Here is a 22,503-nt window from a genome sequence, read left to right on the forward strand (position 1 = left end):
ACAAGAGCAATGTTGGCCATCATCTAAACATCTAAACCATTAGCACTCCATCACTTTACAGTAGATCATTGGAAAGTGCTTTAACCAACTACATTGACATGGGCCCACGCACGCACACACGAGCACACACACGCGGACACACACACACACACACACATAGAGGCACAGGCCCCATGTTGTGTGACTGTGGTCCACTGAGCATGACAGTCAGTCAGAGGAGGCGGTCCTGTGAAGTCTTTTATCTCTGTTCTTTACACTCAGTGACTCTACACAGGCAGGGTGGGCTTTATGTCTCTGATACCATAGGGCTGATTCATCACACTGATATACAGTACCACCACATCATGCAATACACCAGCTAGTTCATTTACAGGAAAGGAAAACACAGGTGATGCATGTATTTACACTGCAGTGTGTGAAGTCCTCCATTGGGGCTCTGAGACAGACGTTCATTGTGGATCTGAGACCAGAGTGGGAATGGGATGAAAAACTCGGCCAAACCCCTCCCTTTCGCTAATCATGGCCAAAAAAGCACATTTTTATGTTCATGAATTTTTACGATATATCCAATTTTGACTTTGTTGCTGTGGAATCTAGTAGAAACCGTTTATCATCCGCACACGGCTAGAAAATCACTACACCAGTTTTATGCACTGCCAATCTTGATTCGTCCAAATAATCAATGAGGAAAATCCCAAACCAGTAACTACTGCTGCTTGTAATCACATAAATCTACGTGAGCCTTGACAGATTCTTGCCGTTTCATTTGTCCACGAGAATCTGTCCACGAGAATATGTCACGAGAGATTAAGTTTCCCCCTTATATAGTTATACTGCATAGTATTCCTCCATTAAGGCTCTATAGTACAGGTACATGTATCCCTCCATTAAGGCTCTATAGTACAGGAACATGTATCCCTCCATTAAGGCTCTATAGTACAGGTACATGTATCCCTCCATTAAGGCTCTATAGTACAGGTACATGTATCCCTCCATTAAGGCTCTATAGTACAGGTATATGTATCCCTCCATTAAGGCTCTATAGTACAGGTACATGTATCCCTCCATTAAGGCTCTGTAGCACAGGTACACGTATCCAAGGACCGGAGTCTACGCAGACCGGTGCGCCATAGCCAATCAGAGGTACAGAAGGCCTATATGCAAACAAGTCATTTGCCACAAGAGCCTGCCATCATTCACTTTGAACTGGACTGTGTGTTTACAGGCAGTTGCAACAGAACGACTTTAGATAATTAGCACGCATTCTGCAAAAGCCACAAAATACAGTTGAAGTCGGAAGTTTACATACACTTAGGTTGGAGTCATTAAAACTCGTTTTTCAACCACTCCACAAATTTCTTGTTAACAAACTATCATGTTGGCAAGTTGGTTAGGACATCTACTTTGTGCATGACACAAGTAATTTTTCCAACTATTGTTTACAGACAGATTATTTCACTTATAATTCACTGTATCACAATTCCAGAGGGTCAGAAGTTCACATACACTAAGTTGACTGTGCCTTTAAACAGCTTGGAAAATTCCAGAAAATGATGTCATGGCTTTAGAAGCTTCTGATAGGCTAATTGACATAATTTGAGTCAATTGGAGGTGTACCTGTGGATGTATTTCAAGGCCTACCTTCAAACTCAGTGCCTCTTTGCTTGACATCATGGGAAAATCAAAATAAATCAGCCAAGACCTCAGAAAAACAATTGTAGACCTCCACAAGTCTGGTTCATCCTTGGGAGCAATTTCCAAACGCCTGAAGGTACCACGTTCATCTGTACAAACAATAGCACGCAAGTATAAAAACCATGGGACCACGCAGCCGTCATACCGCTCTGGAAGGAGACGTGTTCTGTCTCCTAGAGAGAAACGTACCTTGGTGCGAAAAGTGCAAATCAATCCCAGAACAGCAGCAAAGGACCTTGTGAAGATGCTGGAGGAAACGGGTACAAAAGTATCTATATCCACAGTAAAACGAGTCCTATATCGACATAACCTGAAAGGCCGCTCAGCAAGGAAGAAGCCACTGCTCCAAAACCGCCATAAAAAAGCCAGACCTCCATCATGAGGAAGGAAAATTATGTGGATATATTGAAGTAACATCTCAAGACATCAGTCAGGAAGTTAAAGCTTGGTCGCAAATGGGTCTTCCAAATGGACAATGACCCCAAGCATACTTCCAAAGTTGTGGTAAAATGGCTTAAGGACAACAAAGTCAAGGTATTGAAGTGGCCATCACAAAGCCCTGACCTCAATCCTATAGAAAATGTGTGGGCAGAACTGAAAAAGCGTGTGCGAGCAAGGAGGCCTACAAACCAGACTCAGTTACACCAGCTCTGTCAGGAGGAATGGGCCAAAATTCACCCAACTTATTTTGGGAAGCTTGTGGAAGGCTACCCGAAATGTTTGACCCAAGTTAAACAATTTAAAGGCAATGCTACCAAATACTAATTGATTGTATGTCAACTTCTGACCCACTGGGAATGTGATGAAAGAAATAAAAGCTGAAATAAATCATTCTCTCTATTATTATTCTGACATTCCACATTCTTAAAATAAAGTGGTGATCCTAACTGACCTAAGACAGGGAATTTTTACTAGGATTAAATGTCAGGAATTGTGAAAAACTGAGTTTAAATGTATTTGGCTAAGGTGTATGTAAACTTCCGACTTCAACTGTACACTTGAATGGATTTCTGCAAATATGTAGCTAAATACCATGGAAGTCCTCTTACATTTGGGAACTTTACAGTCCTATTGATCAAACAACCATGAAAAGGTAGGCTATCTTTCCCTATATGCACATCAACAACTACAAGATCAACAACTAATGCTAGCCTAGGCCTATTCACAATACAGGTGAATGCATATTCAATAGGAATGTGTGCATGCATTGAGTTATTGAGCTTGTTTTGGCTGATTTCAATATGTTTCCCTTCCATTTGGGACTTACTTTATAAAAGTTAATGCTGTCTCTTTAAGACCCATGACGTCATTCACACACACAGTCAGTTCGTGGTTGGAGCAAAGATGAGGAAAGCAGCTTTGAAAATTAGTAATATTTTGCTTTGTCACAAACAAGATACTAGGGTAGTGAATTGATGTTAGCTTCAGTTGTAAGCTAGCAAGGAAAGTTAGCCTACAAAGTTGGAAGCTACTGGTATCTTCTTGCATTGTCAAGTGTTCTAGTCTGTAATGGACATTGTCATGCGAACAGTAATTAACAGTTTAAACATTTCTACATGCCGTGTTGCATTATTCAAGTGTGTTAACTTCTGTGCAGCATGAGTGGTGATGCAGCCCATACTCCCAGTGAGTGCAATGCTTTCTCAGGACAGGCTAGAGCTAGCAATGAGTAAGTGGAGCAGGCATGATGCGCTCGCGCTATAAGCAGACATTGGCTGCGCTGAGAGAAAGATTTGATCCTCTCTCAATCAGTAGACGACGTGAGACACATTTGACAGAAGTACCGAACCGTTTTTCTAGTACCAAACCATTTTTCATGTTCTAGTATCGGAAAAAGTACTGACGTTTCGGTATACTGTGCAACACTAATGTGTATCCCTCCATTGTGGGTCTGAGACTGTAGAGAGTGCAGTCCCAGGATTCAGTGTTTCTCAGCCCTAGTGGAGAGGAGAGAGACTGGAGAGAGAGACTGGAGAGAGACTGGTGAGAGACTGGAGAGAGAGACTGGAGAGAGAGACTGGTGAGAGAGACTGGAGAGAGACTGGAGAGAGAGACTGGAGAGAGAGACAGGAGAGAGAGACTGGAGAGGGACTGGGGAGAGACTGGTGAGAGACTACAGAGAGACTGGAGAGAGAGACTGGAGAGAGAGACTGGGGAGAGAGACTGAAGAGGGACTGGGGAGAGACTGGAGAGAGACTGGGGAGAGACTGGAGAGAGACTGGGGAGGGACTGGAGAGACTGGGAGAGAGACTGGAGAGAGACTGGGGTAGAGACTTGAGAGAGACGGGGAGAGACTGGCGAGAGACTGGAAAGAGACTGGGGGAAGTGGCGAGAGACTGGGGACGAGAGACTGGAGAGACACTGGAAAGAGACTGAGGAGAGACTGGAGAGGGACAGGTGAGAGACTTGGGAGAGACTGGGGAGAGACTGGAGAGAGGCTGGGGAGAGACTGGGGAGAGACTGGAGAGAGACTGGGGAGAGACTGGGGAGAGACTGGGGGAGAGACTGGAGAGAGACTGGGGGGAGACTGGAGAGAGACTGGGGAGAGACTGGAGAGAGACTGGGGATAGACTGGGGAGAGACTGGGGGAGAGACTGGAGAGAGACTGGGGAGAGACTGGGGAGAGACTGGGGGAGAGACTGGAGAGAGACTAGGGAGAGACTGAGAGAGATTGAAGAGAAGTAGAGACTGGGTACAGTATAAGGAGAGACTGGTTACAGTATAAGGAGAGGCTGGGTAAGGAGAGGCTGGGTAAGGAGAGCCTGGTTAAGGAGAGGCTGGGTAAGTAGAGCCTGGTTAAGGAGAGGCTGGGTAAGGAGAGGCTGGGTAAGGAGAGCCTGGTTAAGGAGAGGCTGGGTAAGTAGAGCCTGGTTAAGGAGAGGCTGGGTAAGTAGAGACTGGTTAAGGAGAGACTGGGTAAGGAGAGACTGGTTAAGGAGAGGCTGGGTAAGTAGAGACTGGTTAAGGAGAGACTGGGTAAGGAGAGACTGGTTAAGGAGAGGCTGGGTAAGTAGAGACTGATTAAGGATAGACTGGTTAAGGAGTGGCTGGGTAAGGAGAGCCTGGGTAAGGATAGACTGGTTAAGGAGAGGCTGGGTAAGGAGAGACTGGTTAAGGAGAGGCTGGGTAAGGAGAGACTGGTTAAGGATAGACTGGTTAAGGAGAGGCTGGGTAAGGAGAGACTGGGTAAGGAGAGACTGGTTAAGGATAGACTGGTTAAGGAGAGGCTGGGTAAGGAGAGACTGGGTAAGGAGAGACTGGTTAAGGAGACTCTGGGTAATGAGAGACTGGTTAAGGAGAGGCTGGGTAAGGAGAGACTGGGTAAGGAGAGACTGGTTAAGGAGAGACTGGGTAAGGAGAGGCTGGGTAAGGAGAGACTAGGTAAGGACAGACTGGGTAAGGAGAGATTGGTTAAGGAGAGGCTGGGTAAGGAGAGACTAGGTAAGGACAGACTGGGTAAGGAGAGACTGGTTAAGGACAGGCTGGAGAGAAGAATGGGAGCCCAGAGCCATAGTCATAAAAGGCAGCCCTGCTACAAAGGCATTGATCCTCTGAACAATTGCTGCATGACAGAAATGATGATCATTGCAGAACTCAACTACTGCATTTCACTAAAGAGAGAAAGAGAGGGAGTGAGAGAAAGGGAGACAGAGGGGGGAGAAAGAGAAGAAGAACAAATCATTCCTTCCTGGGACTGGAATTACAGTATAGTGTAATGACAGGAAAAGAGATGGAAAGTGGAAAAGAAAGAGGAAACGTTAAAACGTTTCTGATATTCTGTCCGACTGTTCTAGGCCACCCATAAATTGGCTGATATCAGTTTAGCTTGGTGGTCAGTATTTCCCTTTGGATTTTACACCTAGGCCAGTGCTCCTCATTGGGTAGTGGGTGTTCCACATTGATTTTGGATGAAGTGAGTTTCCCCCTTTCAATCTAAAGCAATTAGTCATTTTTGACAAAAATGTATATTCAAACCTGCCCAACAACAAGATTACCAACAGAAACCAATTGGAGCCACATTTCCTAGCTGGAAAAACCCAACACCTCATGCAGTGCAACCTGGAAACCGTGTCCTCAAACAAAGAAGGAAGGAGGACATGGGTCAGTGGCCTATAATGATCCCCAGTCAGTCAGGCAGCAGAGCTAGACAGAGCAGAGGCCTGGCCATGCCTCAGTAACACTGGGAACAGTAAGAGCACAACAGATGACAGATTGAGAGTGAGATAAGTGAAGTTGATAGGGAGCAAGGCCCTTTATAAACCTATGTCATAAAGAATTACACTTTCTCTTAAACACCTAGGAAAAGTTTGATTAATTAGTGTGCAACACATATCTAGCATGCAGTGCTGGATGCATGGCGGCCTGGATGTCTCTGTGTAATTGTCAGAAGATCCCTTTGGTTTGTTGTAAACTGACTATGACATTAAACCTCAAACTGATCAAACTGTAATATCTGTTCAATGTAAATGTAATATCTATGGGGGTACTACATATATATTATTGATTATCTATGGGAGACCTGCAGATCTACAACACACCTGATTCCAGGGGCGCAACTTTGGTTTTAGAAGTGGGGGGACATAATGTTGTTGTTTTTTATCCAGTGGGATAAACACTCCAAACAGCCTACCCGACCACTCTGAGGCGTCCGCATGGTCCTAAAGCACACTGTTGCCCTATTTTGTATCTCATTCCAATTATAAAACTGGGGGGGGACTCAAATGCAATTTCAGAATGTGGGGGGGATCTGTCCCCCCCGTCCCCCTCTCCCCCCCGTCCCCAGTGAAAGTTGCGCCCCTGCCTGATTCAACTAGTTGATTAGTACTATAGACAAACTGTAGCAGGCCCAACACTCAATGTTAAATCACAGAGTCAATGGGTTGAGTTGACATGGATCCTTATCTTTACTGGGTCTCACCAATACACCAGCGTAGTAGTATGGATTTTACCTTCCTGCATAGAACACTGAACAACACACAATTGAGAAGAAGTTTGGTGAGTGACAATAAATCAAACAGCTCTCAATGTGGAGGGTTCCTATATGCACTGCAAGTCTATCCAGCTAGCTCAACTTCCCATAAGTGCTCTATCACAGTGGTTCCCAAAAAGTGGAGCGAGGGGTCGACAGGGGGGTGCGGGGGTCCCCCTCCCCCAAATTATTATTATTATTACTTTTATTTTTTAAGGAACTCAGTCCGGCTTTAAACGTACTCTTTAAAGTTGTAATAGTAGTATGCATAAGGTACAATTTCGAAATTGGGTAGTGCATCATCAGTTCCTCTTGTCATGTTAGTCATTGCAGAGAGCTTTTTATAACGCGGGATGTTCCCCAATGCTGGAAGGGGGGCCCGAGTGAAAAGGTTTGGGAACCCCTGCTCTATCATACAGGGCTGCTATAAGAGAGGGTGTTTGGAACAGACCACAGTCCTAATATTCTGGGGGAAATAAATCAGGAGAAAGTAATTACGCTATAAATTATGACCCCCATATAAAGCTCTATATTGCAGTGGATTCTGAAGGTATCAGCACAACACCTTGGACTATGTTATTACAACAAGAGGTCAGATGATGCAATGGCATGGTTCCTGACAGTGCTGCAGCTGCAGTAGATGGCTGCATGCATGGAAGAGCAAGGCCCCTCTGGACAGTCACACACATCATCACAGAACAACAACCAATACAGAGAGCATGTCTGAGGGGGATGCTGCGGGGTCAGGAGAAAACAGAGCTGCAGAATGAACCATAGCAATACAATGGACAGAATGGCCTTACAGTTCAGCTCCAAAATCCCTCATGATTCTTCCCGCTCCAGCCAACATAGTGGAATAACATAATTTTCCCCTGTAGCAGGTGTAGGAATAGGCTACTGGGAAAGGTGGTGAATTCCGAGAGATGGCGTGATATAATCGTCTAGTAATCCGACATTGCAAATGGTATAGGCTTCCCAGTCCAAATGTAGTTGAACATTGCTTGGAATTGAATGCCTGTTAATTCTAAGGATTGAACCGATGACTAGCAGAGCTGCATCAGAGAGAGAAAGAGAGAGAGAGAGAGAGAGAGATGGGGGGTATGCTGGTGACAACTGATCAAATGGCCATTTATAGAGAAAAAACACAAATACTTATGAGCTACATGACATACCAAAGATGCCGTTCTGCACTCTAGTCACTCAAACACACACTCATGTGAAATACCACTTGGGCACTCCATTCCAACTCAGCTTTCATAATCCTATGGAGAATTAATGATTGATTAATGGTTATGTATGGATCTAAGAGAAAAAAGGCATGTGTGGTGGTCCTCTGGGGAGAAGAGGCAGAGGCCTCAAAACAAGATGGTCACAAATGACATGCCATAAGATCATGCGGTGCATTTAGGCTACAGCATGAAACTAATATGATAGGCTTCCATTGTTATTGGCGCTCTGGAGCATTCCGGCAGAGAGAGACAGTGTGAAGGATGGATGTTATGAAAGCAACGCCACACAGACACATGTTCGATACAGCACGACAGACAGAGCCGCGACGGAGAGCATTGAGAGACTGAAATACAGCGATGCGGACCGCAGTGCATTCATTAATACAGTATACACATCACACTGACTGCACTGACTCCACGGTGGAAAATGGACGCTTAGTGTTACGCGACCGACCAACCGGCATAGTGCGTGAGAACTCGTTTGACTGAGAATCAAAGACACGTTCACACACTATGACTTCAAACACACTGAAAATGTGCAGGACATTCTCATACACGCTTATTATAACACCTGTATAAACGGATTCATATGGATGCGCTGTCGCCCGCGCTCAAACGCGATATTATGAGGATATGTAGTTGCATTCGAAGCATCATTTCTGCTCTTGTATTGTAATGTAAGAACAAATGCACATTAATCGGACGTTTAATTGCCTACATTCATGGTCTGTTACAGTTTTAAATTGGCAGACACAGACGATTAGTGAGTTGCGAGCAGTGTGAAACGAATTGGCAGGGGAATGTAGCTTGCAAATTGCCATCGATTGATTGGTTTTTCGTTACACCAAATACAAGCGGTTACAAAATGACCAATATTATAACCTATATTACAACCCTCGAATGTAAAGAATCTTATAGATAAGTCTTACCTGCAGGCTTATTATTTCAGAAGCTTATTCGAAGAGCGTCGCACTCCCAAAGAGAGGAAAAGGAGATGGAGAGAAAAAGAGAGAGAGGGGGTGGACGACAAAATAACGGCCTATCGAAATAACAAACAGGGGGGTAATAAGACAAGATTACGTGAAAAAAATACCGTGTAAGAAACTGTACATAATTTCTCTACTAAACATAACTCAGCCATATGATGAAATGGTTTCAACAGATATACAGCGGATACACAGACACATCACTGAAACACGAATTTGTCTACAGTAGATGTAGCCAATGCGTGTGTGTACTCGGTGAGAATGCGTCTCCCCCTCCCCTCCAGTTGCGCGAGCGCTCGTTCGCTCTGTCTGCCCGTCCGTTCCTCTATCTATCTCTCACACCGAGCCCTCGACGTAAGCAACTTGTCGCATCAGACCGAACTCTTCAGTGATGTGAACGGATAAGCTAGGCTACTCGAAAATTATAATAAGCTGGCTATTCATTTGGATTTGTGCATGTAGGCTACAACAGGGCTCTTCTGTTTGGAGCAACACAGAGGCTAAAACCACTGTCTTTTGGCAATCATCATTTTTCTACATGTGGTTATTGGAGCGTGTGTGTACTTGCATCAGTTGCGTGCACATCTAAATAGCATGCTAGCCATGACCAAGTTATGAGTGTAATTTATGTTGATATTTTGTTGAAGGTCGGCAGGATGGAGATTCATCGGGATAGTTTTTTTATTTTCATACAACAAAATATGATGTCCATTTTCACCGCTCTCTTAAGAAATGCAGGGTTGTGAGCATTGCGGTAGCACAATTCCGCAGAGAGAGAGAGCAAGAGAAAGAGAAAGAGAGAGAGAGAGAGAGAGAGAGAGAGAGAGAGAGAGAGATGCCACGCATAATTGTGTAGAGGGGAGGGGATAAAAATGGTAACAGTAGGCTATTTTTGGTAAGATGGTGACTCGAGACCACAGAAGGAAAAATGCCCTGTTTTCCCGCGCCTAATAAGAATTATGTCATCATCAGCTCCTTGACTCAAATACACACTGCTACTGGAAATACTGTCATCTTCTGAGGCATGATTCAACAACGGCTGGTTTGTAGGATGACTTATAGCCAGTGGTTCCTGTACACTACCACTATTCTAATTCAGTGCGTGCGTGCGTGTATGTGTGAGTAAACCAGGCTACCAGAGGACTGACTGAACGATGACCTTCAATGGCTTTAAAATGGCTTTACCCATTCCATCCTCCCTTCCTCTCTCTCTCATCACCCTCTCTCTCTTACACACACACACACACACATACACACACACACACACACACGCACGCACACACACACACACACGCACGCACACACGGCAAATAGGGGAGCAGAAGAGCTGAAGAGAGCTAATGCAGAGTGACAGGTCTTTCATGCAGTAATGGTGATGGTGAAAAGAGAGATTCACTCAACCCCATACTGCTACACACGCACACACACGCACGCACACACGCACACACACACACACACACACACACACACACACAGAACTGACGTCACAGAACCACATGTTTATAAATATGTGCTCACAAAGACTAACACATATTCACACACTATAAATCCTAGCACTTTACATTACTGTGCGATAAAAATCCTCGAAGTTAGACAGCGCAGACATTTTATATTTATATAGGTATATTGATTGTTGGCTTTTTGTGTTGACCATTTGGCCTGCATCATTTCCTTCACACACACACACACAAACACACACACACACACACACACACACACACACACACACACACAGTACTGATCAGTCAGACTGCCCTTGGGCATTAGTGGCCTGTACCACGATAGAGGAGAGGCTAGTGTTTTAATTCAACGCTTAGTGACCTATACTGCAATGCAGTGCACGCACCTGCTGCTAATGCCTAAACTTACCCTTAAATTTGACATTTGGTTCAACTTCGAAATTTGATGTTTGAGAAACATGGATGAACATCTAATTCTGACGTGAGACTGTGAGAGCTAGTTGACACACGCGCGCACACACACACACAATAGACATATGCACTGACAAATGCAAAGTACCCAATGTTGTGTTGTATTCTTGTTGTGACTCACTGAGCTAAAGCCTAGGCATCAGATTAGGAAGCTAACGTGAGTCTCCAGGTATCAGGCAAGCATAGGCTGGTGAAGCTCCTCGCTTACACTCACACACTATTTACCCAGTGCTCCACAGTGTGTATGCCATGCATTATAATAAAGGGCTGCAGTATTTCAACGCTGCGCCGATCCCCACCTTCAGAGTCGACTGCTCTGAATCACACACACACGCACGCACACGCGGACACACACACGCGACACACACACACACACACACACACACACACACACACACACACACACACACACACACAGGTTCAAAAGGGACTATATCAATGCATGCCAATATAGAGTGAAATCCAACCCAGAGACTTTTGTTATGCCTCCAATAACACCGAGGTCATCACAATTACAATCAGTATGGTATCAGTTTAATCAAGATTCTACAGTATTATTTCCATGGATTTAGTTGAAGCTATTGACAATCTCTTTTCTTTGAAGGTGCATCAAGGAGCAAAAAGGTGTTGTCTTTACAAAGATCATTATGTGCTAGAAGAGTAACAGTGGAAGTATAGGCACACCTAAGTTTGCAAAATTCCGGGAACTTTCAATAAATTCCCTGGTTTTCCAGAAATCCTGGTGGAGGATTCAGGATTTCCTGCTTATTGCAGGATTCCTCCAACCAGGATTTCAGGTCAACCGGGAAATGTATTGAAAGTTCCTGGAATTTTGCAACCTTAGGCCACCTACATACACCCTCTGATGAAACAGCAGAGAGAAATAGACTTGGGGATGAGGGAACAGGGGAGTAGAATTCGCCTGGCTCCCAGTCTGTTTAGCTAAGATTCTACTCCTTGTACTACGTGTGTCAACTTGCTCTCACAGTCTCACGTCAGAATTAGACGTTCATCCATGTTTCTCAAACATCACATTTCGAAGTTACTAAACAATGACACAGAGTACAAGCAGTGGAATGTTAGCTAAACAGACTGGTACCTAGGCTAGAGAAGAATAGGACAGAGGGAAAAGATAAACAAAATCGGCTCTATAAATTATCTATTAAAATGTAAGAATCATAATGAAGTGAATTATTTTAAAAGAGGACTGAATGGCAGGAGGAAAGAACGGTCACAGAAGCCCTGTTTATACCTGGTTCTAACTTGCGTCTTTTGTCCTAATCTTGTCCACATTCTGATTGTGCCCACATTTTTAGATACAGTGAGGGAAAAAAGTATTTGATCCCCTGCTGATTTTGTACGTTTGCCCACGGACAAAGAAATGATCAGTCTATAATTTTAATGGTAGGTTTATTTGAACAGTGAGAGACAGAATAACAACAAATAAATCCAGAAAAAAACATGTTAAAAATGTTATAAATTGATTTGCATTTTAATGAGGGAAATAAGTATTTGACCCCCTATCAATCAGAAAGATTTCTGGCTCCCAGGTGTCTTTTATACAGGTAACGAGCTGAGATTAGGAGCACACTCTTAAAGGGAGTGCTCCTAATCTCAGCTTGTTACCTGTATAAAAGACACCTGTCCACAGAAGCAATCAATCAATCAGATTCCAAACTCTCCACCATGGCAAGACCAAGACAAAAGGCTGGAATGGGCTACAAGACTATCGCCAAGCAGCTTGGTGAGAAGGTGACAACAGTTGGTGCGATTATTCGCAAATGGAAGAAACACAAAAGAACTGTCAATCTCCCTCTGCCTGGGGCTCCATGCAAGATCTCACCTCGTGGAGTTGCAATGATCATGACAACGGTGAGGAATCAGCCCAGAACTACACGGGAGGATCTTGTCAATGATCTCAAGGCAGCTGGGACCATAGTCACCAAGAAAACAATTGGTAACACACTACGCCGTGAAGGACTGAAATCCTGCAGCGCCCGCAAGGTCCCCGTGCTCAAGAAAGCACATATACAGGCCCGTCTGAGGTTTGCCAATGAACATCTGAATGATTCAGAGGAGAACTGGGTGAAAGTGTTGTGGTCAGATGAGACCAAAATCGAGCTCTTTGGCATCAACTCAACTCGCTGTGTTTGGAGGAGGAGGAATGCTGCCTATGACCCCAAGAACACCATCCCCACCGTCAAACATGGAGGTGGAAACATTATGCTTTGGGGGTGTTTTTCTGCTAAGGGGACAGGACAACTTCACCGCATCAAAGGGACGATGGAAAGGGCCATGTACCGTCAAATCTTGAGTGAAAACCTCCTTCCCTCAGCCAGGGCATTGAAAATGGGTCGTGGATGGGTATTCCAGCATGACAATGACCCAAAACACACGGCCAAGGTAACAAAGGAGTGGCTCAAGAAGAAGCACATTAAGGTCCTGGAGTGGCCTAGCCAGTCTCCAGACATTAATCCCATAGAAAATCTGTGGAGGGAGCTGAAGGTTCGAGTTGCCAAACGTCAGCCTCGAAACCTTAATGACTTGGAGAAGATCTGCAAAGAGGAGTGGGACAAAATCCCTCCTGAGATGTGTGCAAACCTGGTGGCCAACTACAAGAAACGTCTGACCTCTGTGATTGCCAACAAGGGTTTTGCCACCAAGTACTAAGTCATGTTTTGCAGAGGGGTCAAATACTTATTTCTGGATTTTGTTGTTGTTATTCTGTCTCTCACTGTTCAAATAAACCTACCATTAAAATTATAGACTGATCATGTCTTTGTCAGTGGGCAAACGTACAAAATCAGCAGGGGATCAAATACTTTTTTCCCTCACTGTAGGTGTAGACAACCAAAAGACACATTGTGATCTGATTGTGATCAGATCATCATGCCCACCTCCGCAAAACGCAGCATCATATAATGCAAAATGGATCATAAGGGGAGGATTTCTGTATTCTGAAAGTTATATAGAGTTGAAGTCGGAAGTTTACATACACTTAGGTTGGAGTCATTAAAACTTGTTTTTCAACCACTCCACACATTTCTTGTTAACAAACTATAGTTTTGGCAAGTCGGTTAGGACATCTACTTTGTGCATGACACAAGTAATTTTTCCAACAATTGTTTACAGACAGATTATTTCACTTATAATTCACTGTATCACAATTCCAGTGGGTCAGATGTTTACATACACTAAGTTGACTGTGCATTTAAACAGCTTGGAAAATTCCAGAAAATGATGTCATGGCTTTACATTTACATTTACATTTACGTCATTTTAGCAGACGCTCTTATCCAGAGCGACTTACAGCTAGTGAATACATATTTTTTTTTAAATACTGGCCCCCCGTGGGAATCGAACCCACAACCCTGGCGTTGCAAACGCCATGCTCTATCAACTAAGCTACATCCCTGCCGGCCATTCCCTCCCCTACCCTGGACGACGCTGGGCCAATTGTGCGCCGCCCATGAGTCTCCCGGTCGCGGCCGGCTGCGACAGAGCCTTTAGAAGCTTCTGATAGGCTAATTGACATCATATGAGTAAATTGGAGGTGTACCTGTGGATGTATTTCAAGGCCTACCTTCAAACACAGTGCCTCTTTGCTTGACATCATGGGAAAATCAAAAGAAATCAGCCAAGACCTTAGAAAACAAATTGTAGACCTCCACAAGTCTGGTTCATCCTTGGGAGCAATTTCAAAACACCTGAGGGTACCACGTTCATCTGTACAAACAATAGTACACACGTATAAACACCATGGGACCACGCAGCCGTCATACCGCTCAGGAAGGAGACACGTTCTGTCTCCTAGAGATGAACGTACTTTGGTGCGAAAAGTGCAAATCAATCCCAGAACAACAGCAACGGACCTTGTGAAGATGCTGGAGGAAACAGGTACAAAAGTATCTATATTCACAGTAAAACAAGGCTTATATCGACATAACCTGAAAGGCCGCACAGCAAGGAAGAAGCCACTGCTCCAAAACCGGCATAAAAAAGACAGACTATGGTTTGCAACTGCACATGGGGACAAAGATCGTACTTTTTGGAGAAATGTCCTCTGGTCTGATGAAACAGAAATAGAACAGTTTGGCCATAATGACCATCGTTATGTTTGGAGGAAAAAGGGGGTGCTTGCAAGCCGAAGAACACCATCCCAACCGTGAAGCACGGGGGTGGCAGCATCATGCTGTGGGGGTGCTTTGCTGCGTAGGGACTGGTGCACTTCACAAAATAGATGGCATCATGAGGAAGGGAAATTATGTGGATATATTGAAGCAACATCTCAAGACATCAGTCAGGAAGTTAAAGCTTGGTCGCAAATGGGTCTTCCAAATGGACAATGACCCCAAGCATACTTCCAAAGTTGTGGCAAAATGGCTTAAGGACAACAACGTCAAGGTATTGGAGTGGCCATGACAAAGCCCTGACCTCAATCCTATAGAACATTTGTGGGCAGAACTGAAAAAGGGTGTGCGAGCAAGGAGGCCTACAAACCAGACTCAGTTACACCAGCTCTTTCAGGAGGAATGGGCCAAAATTCACCCAACTTATTGTGGGAAGCTTGTGGAAGGCTACCCGAAATGTTTGACCCAAGTTAAACAATTTAAAGGCAATGCAACCAAATACTAATTGACCCACTTCTGACCCACTGGGAATGTGATGAAAGAAATAAAAGCTTAAATAAATCATACTCTCCACTATTATTCTGACATTTCACATTCTTAAAATAAAGTGGTGATCCTAACTGACCTAATACAGGAAATATTTACTAGGATTAAATGTCAGGAATTGTGAAAAACTGAGTTTAAATATATTTGGCTAAGGTGTATGTTAACTTCCGACTTCAACTGTATCTTGAAAACTAGATTGCTGACAAGCAAAACATTTTGGGACTATGTCAGCAATGGACTAATGAAACAAATACCAAAAGATAGTTTTTGGGTGGAGTTTTCCTGTAAGTGTAGACAGATCTGAACAGAGAAACCGTTTAAATATGAAATTTTCCACCCTCTAAAATCATTGACAGGTGGCACCGTTGACTGATTACATCAATATGTGTCTTACAATAAATACATAAATAAATATTATTTTGAAAGAATAGCTGTGTAATAATTTGCATAAAGGAAGGGACCAGGAAATCTGGTCACAATGCAGACACAGTGGACGGATAACAGACACATTTTAACAACTGGTGTAGACACATTTCTGGAAATATGGGCACAATTAGAATGTGGACAAGATCAGGATAAAGGACCCTTGTTAGCACCAGGTGTAAACAGGGATAGAGAGAAAGACAGAAGTGTGAGGGCAAAGGGTTCAATAGTAAAAGATAATTACTACTGTCATCAATCATTATTTAATGCCATCATTGACATTTTGTTTTTAGTTAGTGCTTTGAGCAAAGTGCTTCATATATAAAGTTATTATTAGGTCTACTATTAATACTTAAAGATAGGCTTATGAAAACAAACAAATATGGAAAAGGTTGATGGACAATGTTGTCATCAATATTGGACATCTCTGCTGACCATCATCCAAGTCCATAGAAAAGGAAAGCATAAACATAGTTTGACCTCAACCAACCTTGACCAAAGTTACAGTGAAGGGGGTCAAAATGATAACTCCTTTCTCTCCTTCTCTCAGCCTTATCCTCACTCCTTTTTCTCTCTCTCTCTCTCTCTCTCTCTCTCTCTCTCTCTCTCTCTCTCTCTCTCTCTCTCTCTCTCTCTCTCTCTCTCTCTCTCTCTCACAGTCACCCCCAAACACTCTCTTTCCATCACAAAGTCAGTGATAATGGCAGCCAAATTAATTTAGTAACAATATCATTCTGTGCTTCAGTTCTTACTATGGTATATTCTGTTGGCAACCATTGCACATATTACCATGGACCAGGGCTCAGGTCAAATACTTCTAAAATGCAATCATTCCTTATTTTCTTCCTTGGAGTAATCACTGATATGACATGACTGTGCTTGACTTGTGCTAGATCAGTGACCTCATAAAGGGAAGAAGGCAGGGAGCTTTGTAAAAGTATTGGAACAGGCCCTCCTTCCATGGTAGTGTCAAGAGTGGGACAATGACCAGCAGATGGCAGTAGTTACACATCGCCAGTCAGTGGGAGGGTCGCAATAGTCTATAGTACCTTCCTCTCCTCTCCTCTCCTCTCCATCATCTGTTCTTAGAGATATAGGACAGGAGAAATCAATATGGTGAATGTATACCATGCTATTGCTTTCTCCTGTTCAGTTCTTTCACATCGTGCCAACCTGATGAAACATCCCACTGGACAAAAACTGGTTGAATCAACGTTGTTTCCACGTCATTTCAACCACACAATTCAATGTGATGATGTTGACTCAATGTGGAAAACTGACTGGATTTGCAAAAAGTCATAAACGTAAGGGAATTTTCAATTTTTTTCAATCAACTTTTAACCTAAATCCAATGACAGGGTGACATTTTTGGTTGATTTCAGTTCATGTCTGATTCTGTCACACTGTGTCAATTCAAAGCAATTCAACAAAATACAATAGTTTTATATATTTGCAATAATATGTACGTCATCAAGATAAACATTAATTATCTTTAAAATATCATTCCACTCACTCCCCTGGTAACATATTCAGACTACAGCTAGATATAAAATATTATATCTACAGTGAGGGAAAAAAGTATTTGATCCCCTGCTGATTTTGTACCTTTGCCCACTGACAAAGAAATGATCAGTCTATAATTTTAATGGTAGGTTTATTTGAACAGTGAGAGACAGAATAACAACAAAAAAATCCAGAAAGACGCATGTCAAAAATGTTATAAATTGATTTATATTTTAATGAGGGAAATAAGTATTTGACCCCCTCTCAATCAGAAGGATTTCTGGCTCCCAGGTGTCTTTTATACAGGTAACGAGCTGAGATTAGGAGCACACTCTTAAAGGGAGTGCTCCTAATCTCAGCTTGTTACCTGTATAAAAGACACCTGTCCACAGAAGCAATCAATCAATCAGATTCCAAACTCTCCACCATGGCCAAGACCAGAGAGCTCTCCAAGGATGTCAGGGACAAGATTGTAGACCTACACAAGGCTGGAATGGGCTACAAGACCATCGCCAAGCAGCTTGGTGAGAAGGTGACAACAGTTGGTGCGATTATTCGCAAATAGAAGAAACACAAAATAACTGTCAATCTCCCTCGGCCTGGGGCTCCATGTAAGATCTCACCTCGTGGAGTTGCAATGATCATGACAACGGTGAGGAATCAGCCCAGAACTACACGGGAGGATCTTGTCAATGATCTCAAGGCAGCTGGGACCATAGTCACCAAGAAAACAATTGGTAACACACTACGCCGTGAAGGACTGAAATCCTGCAGCGCCCGCAAGGTCCCCCTGCTCAAGAAAGCACATATACAGGGCCGTCTGAAGTTTGCCAATGAACATCTGAATGATTCAGAGGAGAACTGGGTGAAAGTGTTGTGGTCAGATGAGACCAAAATCGAGCTTTTTGGTATCAACTCAACTCGCCGTGTTTGGAGGAGGAGGAATGCTGCCTATGACCCCAAGAACACCATCCCCACCGTCAAACATGGAGGTGGAAACATTATGCTTTCTGCTAAGGGGACAGGACAACTTCACCGCATCAAAGGGACGATGGACAGGGCCATGTACCGTCAAATCTTGGGTGAGAACCTCCTTCCCTCAGCCAGGGCATTGAAAATGGGTCGTGGATGGGTATTCCAACATGACAATGACCCAAAACACACGGCCAAGGCAACAAAGGAGTGGCTCAAGAAGAAGCACATTAAGGTCCTGGAGTGGCCTAGCCAGTCTCCAGACCTTAATCCCATAGAAAATCTGTGGAGGGAGCTGAAGGTTCGAGTTGCCAAACGTCAGGCTCAAAACCTTAATGACTTGGAGAAAATCTGCAAAGAAGAGTGGGACAAAATCCCTCCTGAGATGTGTGCAAACCTGGTGGCCAACTACAAGAAACGTCTGACCTCTGTGATTGCCAACAAGGGTTTTGCCACCAAGTACTAAGTCATGTTTTGCAGAGGGGTCAAATACTTATTTCCCTCATTAAAATGCAAATCAATTTATAACATTTTTGACATGCGTTTTTCTGGATTTTTTTGTTGTTATTCTGTCTCTCACTGTTCAAATAAACCTACTATTAAAATTATAGACTGATCATTTCTTTGTCAGTGGGCAAATGTACAAAATCAGCAGGGGATCAAATACTTTTTTCCCTCACTGTACATATACAGTAGAATTCTCCCCTGTAGATTTCAGAACATCGTCACTTTCATGTTAATGTGTATTCATAAAGTTTAACCGACATTCATATATTCTTACAGATACTCTAATATTGTTTTATTCTTTTCACTCAAGTTATTATTATTATAATTAATAATAATAATTGAGATTCAATTAACTACCGGTATGAAAGTGCAATGACGATGTAAGAAATTCAGAGAATACAACAATAAACATCATATATTTTCAGTATTACCATTGGTAATAATGGCAATAGTTACTTACAAGTCCATGGATAAGTATTCTGTATGTATAAACCTATGTACATATAAGTGTGTAGGAGTGTAAGACAGTGTTTAGCGTTGTACATCTCAAGTGAATACAAATCCCTCTGTTTTCCGCAGAACTGCAGTAGGTTCAGATTTAGCTGCAGCCTCTCTTTCTTGCTCTCTCTCCCTCTCTCTCCCTCTCAGCCCCTTTTGTCACAGATTCTAACCTCTAAAGTCTTTCACGAAATCACATACTTTCTTCTCCGTCACTTTCTAATCCCTCAATCCTTCTCCCTCTCCCTTTTCACACTTACTTCCTCCCTCCCTCTTTTCTGTCCATCTCCACCTCCCTTCATCTCCCTCCATCTCCACTTCCCTCCATCTCCACCTCCCTCCATCTCCACCTCCCTCCACCTCCCTCCATCTCTCTCCATCTCCACCTCCCTCCATCTCCCCCTATAGCTTTACTCTCTCTCTATATATATACTGTATCTTTTTTTTCATCATAAATGTGTGTGTGTCTATGGGAGTGATAGGCCATCATCAGCGCATCCCTCTCCCTTGTACTCCCTCTCTAACAGGGGGAGGCGCCCATGTGCATGTGTGTGTGGTAGTGAGGGGGCCCGGTCGAAAGGGGCATGGCCATGGCCTGGGAGTTACCGTGTGAGTGTTGGTGTTGGAGTGTGTGGGTGTTGTAGGCCCCAGACGGTTGGGGCAGCTGGTAGCTTGCTCCGGAGGAAGACCCAGACCCAGGGCCCATGTTAGACCCCATGCCCCCACCTTGGTTGCCCTGCTGGGGGTTGTTTTTGGTGGGCTGCGGGGGGGTCTGGTTGATCTGGATGGAGATGTCGCTGGAGGCCCGGGAATCGCTGCGGCCCCTCTTAGGAGGAGGCCAGGTCTCAGGGTGTAGAAACTGTCCGCTGTAGTCGCTGCTCTCAGACAGGCGGGGGCGGTAGAGAGCTGGGTGGGGGCGGTACATCTCCTCCTCAGCATAACGCTTCATAAACAGATAGACTGACATCACCCCAGCCCCCTGACAGGAGAGAGAGAGAGAGCGAGAGAGAGTGAGAGAGAGTTATGCAGGGATCAAACGGTTTGAAAGAAAAGGGAACTAGAAGAGGAGATACATCTAGAGGGAGGAGGTGGAAAAGAGAGAGAGTCGAGGGGATTAGTGAGCAATGGAGTAAGAGGAAGATAGAGGAAGAGAGAGAGAGAGAGAGAGAGAGAGAGAGAGAGAGAGAGAGAGAGAGAGAGAGAGCAATGTGAGGACAAGAGGCAAGACGAGGAAAGAGGAGGGGGAGCAGGAGCAGGAGCAGGAGGAGGAGGAGCAGGAGGAGGAGGAGCAGGAGAAGGAGGAGGAGGAGGAGGAGGAGGAGGAGGAGGAGGAGGAGGAGGAGGAGAAGGAGGAGGAGCAGGAGGAGGAGGAGGAGGAGAAGGAGGAGGAGCAGAGGAGCACACAAACACTGAGCTGTCCATTGCACCACATTAGTGCAGTAATGCTGACGATGTGAGAGAGACAGGGTGGGGGATGGAGGGATGGAGGGAGAGATGGGTGAAACGAGCAGACAACATCACACAACACTGCACCGCTAACACACACACACACACACACACACACACACACACACACACACACACACACACACACACACACACACACACACACACACAGAGGGAGAGAGAACACTGCTGCACTGCTACAGTATGTATCCCCAGAATACTAATCCTCACTAGCTCACAGTCTACTCTTCATATATGTCTTAGAACTGTCATGAAGGCTTGAACTAAACTAGAGTATGCAGATGTACAGAGTAAGTACTGAAACAAAGACTGTATTTGAGTTAGGAGTGATGAACTGTTAGGTACTTAAACAGAGTTTGCACTTACAGTGGGGGAAAAAAGTATTTAGTCAGCCACCAATTGTGCAAGTTCTCCCACTTAAAAAGATGAGAGAGGCCTGTCATTTTCATCATAGGTACACGTCAACTATGACAGACAAAATGAGAAAAAAAATCCAGAAAATCACATTGTAGGATTTTAAATGAATTTATTAGCAAATTATGGTGGAAAATAAGTATTTGGTCAATAACAAAAGTTTCTCAATACTTTGTGATATATCCTTTGTTGGCAATGACACAAGTCAAATGTTTTCTATAAGTCTTCACAAGGTTTTCACACACTGTTGCTGGTATTTTGGCCCATTCCTCCATGCAGATCTCCTCTAGAGCAGTGATGTTTTGGGGCTGTCGCTGGGCAACATGGACTTTCAACTCCCTCCAAAGATTTTCTATGGGGTTGAGATCTGGAGACTGGCTAGGCCACTCCAGGACCTTGAAATGCTTCTTACGAAGCCACTCCTTTGTTGCCCGGGCGGTGTGTTTGGGATCATTGTCATGCTGAAAGACCCAGCCACGTTTCATCTTCAATGCCCTTGCTGATGGAAGGAGGTTTTCACTCAAAATCTCACGATACATGGCCCCATTCATTCTTTCCTTTACACGGATCAGTCGTCCTGGTCCCTTTGCAGAAAAACAGCCCCAAAGCATGATGTTTCCACCCCCATGCTTCACAGTAGGTATGGTGTTGTTTGGATGCAACTCAGCATTCTTTGTCCCCCAAACACAACGAGTTGAGTTTTGACCAAAAAGTTCTATTTTGGTTTCATCTGACCATATTACATTCTCCCAATCCTCTTCTGGATCATCCAAATGCACTCTAGCAAACTTCAGACGGGCCTGGACATGTACTGGCTTAAGCAGGGGGACACGTCTGGCACTGCAGGATTTGAGTCCCTGGCGGCGTAGTGTGTTACTGATGGTAGGCTTTGTTACTTTGGTCCCAGCTCTCTGCAGGTCATTCACTAGGTCCCCCCGTGTGGTTCTGGGATTTTTGCTCACCGTTCTTGTGATCATTTTGACCCCACGGGGTGAGATCTTGCGTGGAGCCCCAGATCGAGGGAGATTATCAGTGGTCTTGTATGTCTTCCATTTCCTAATAATTGCTCCCACAGTTGATTTCTTCAAACCAAGCTGCTTACCTATTGCAGATTCAGTCTTCCCCAGCCTGGTGCAGGTCTACAATTTTGTTTCTGGTGTCCTTTGACAGCTCGTTGGTCTTGGCCATAGTGGAGTTTGGAGTGTGACTGTTTGAGGTTGTGGACAGGTGTCT

At 44.1% G+C, this 22,503-nt stretch overlaps 2 protein-coding genes across 3 annotated transcripts in view; both read right to left on the reverse strand.

Moving 5' to 3' along the window:
• LOC121556492 (voltage-dependent calcium channel gamma-4 subunit-like) overlaps positions 1-9,201 on the reverse strand; it is a 32,157-nt gene extending 22,956 nt beyond the window's left edge. For both annotated transcript variants that reach the window (XM_045213593.1, XM_045213592.1), the window contains exon 1: positions 8,823-9,201. The gene's annotated coding sequence lies outside the window, so the exon portion shown is untranslated. The remainder of the gene's footprint in view (positions 1-8,822) is intronic.
• A 10,610-nt stretch (positions 9,202-19,811) lies between these two features.
• LOC121556499 (voltage-dependent calcium channel gamma-7 subunit-like) overlaps positions 19,812-22,503 on the reverse strand; it is an 18,775-nt gene continuing 16,083 nt past the window's right edge. The window contains exon 6 of the mRNA XM_041870386.1: positions 19,812-20,368. Coding sequence (XP_041726320.1) covers positions 19,910-20,368 — 459 coding nt within the window. The 3' untranslated portion in view covers positions 19,812-19,909. The remainder of the gene's footprint in view (positions 20,369-22,503) is intronic.

This window comes from Coregonus clupeaformis, unplaced genomic scaffold (genome assembly GCF_020615455.1).
Source record: "Coregonus clupeaformis isolate EN_2021a unplaced genomic scaffold, ASM2061545v1 scaf0125, whole genome shotgun sequence".
NCBI classification, from domain to species: Eukaryota; Metazoa; Chordata; class Actinopteri; order Salmoniformes; family Salmonidae; genus Coregonus; species Coregonus clupeaformis.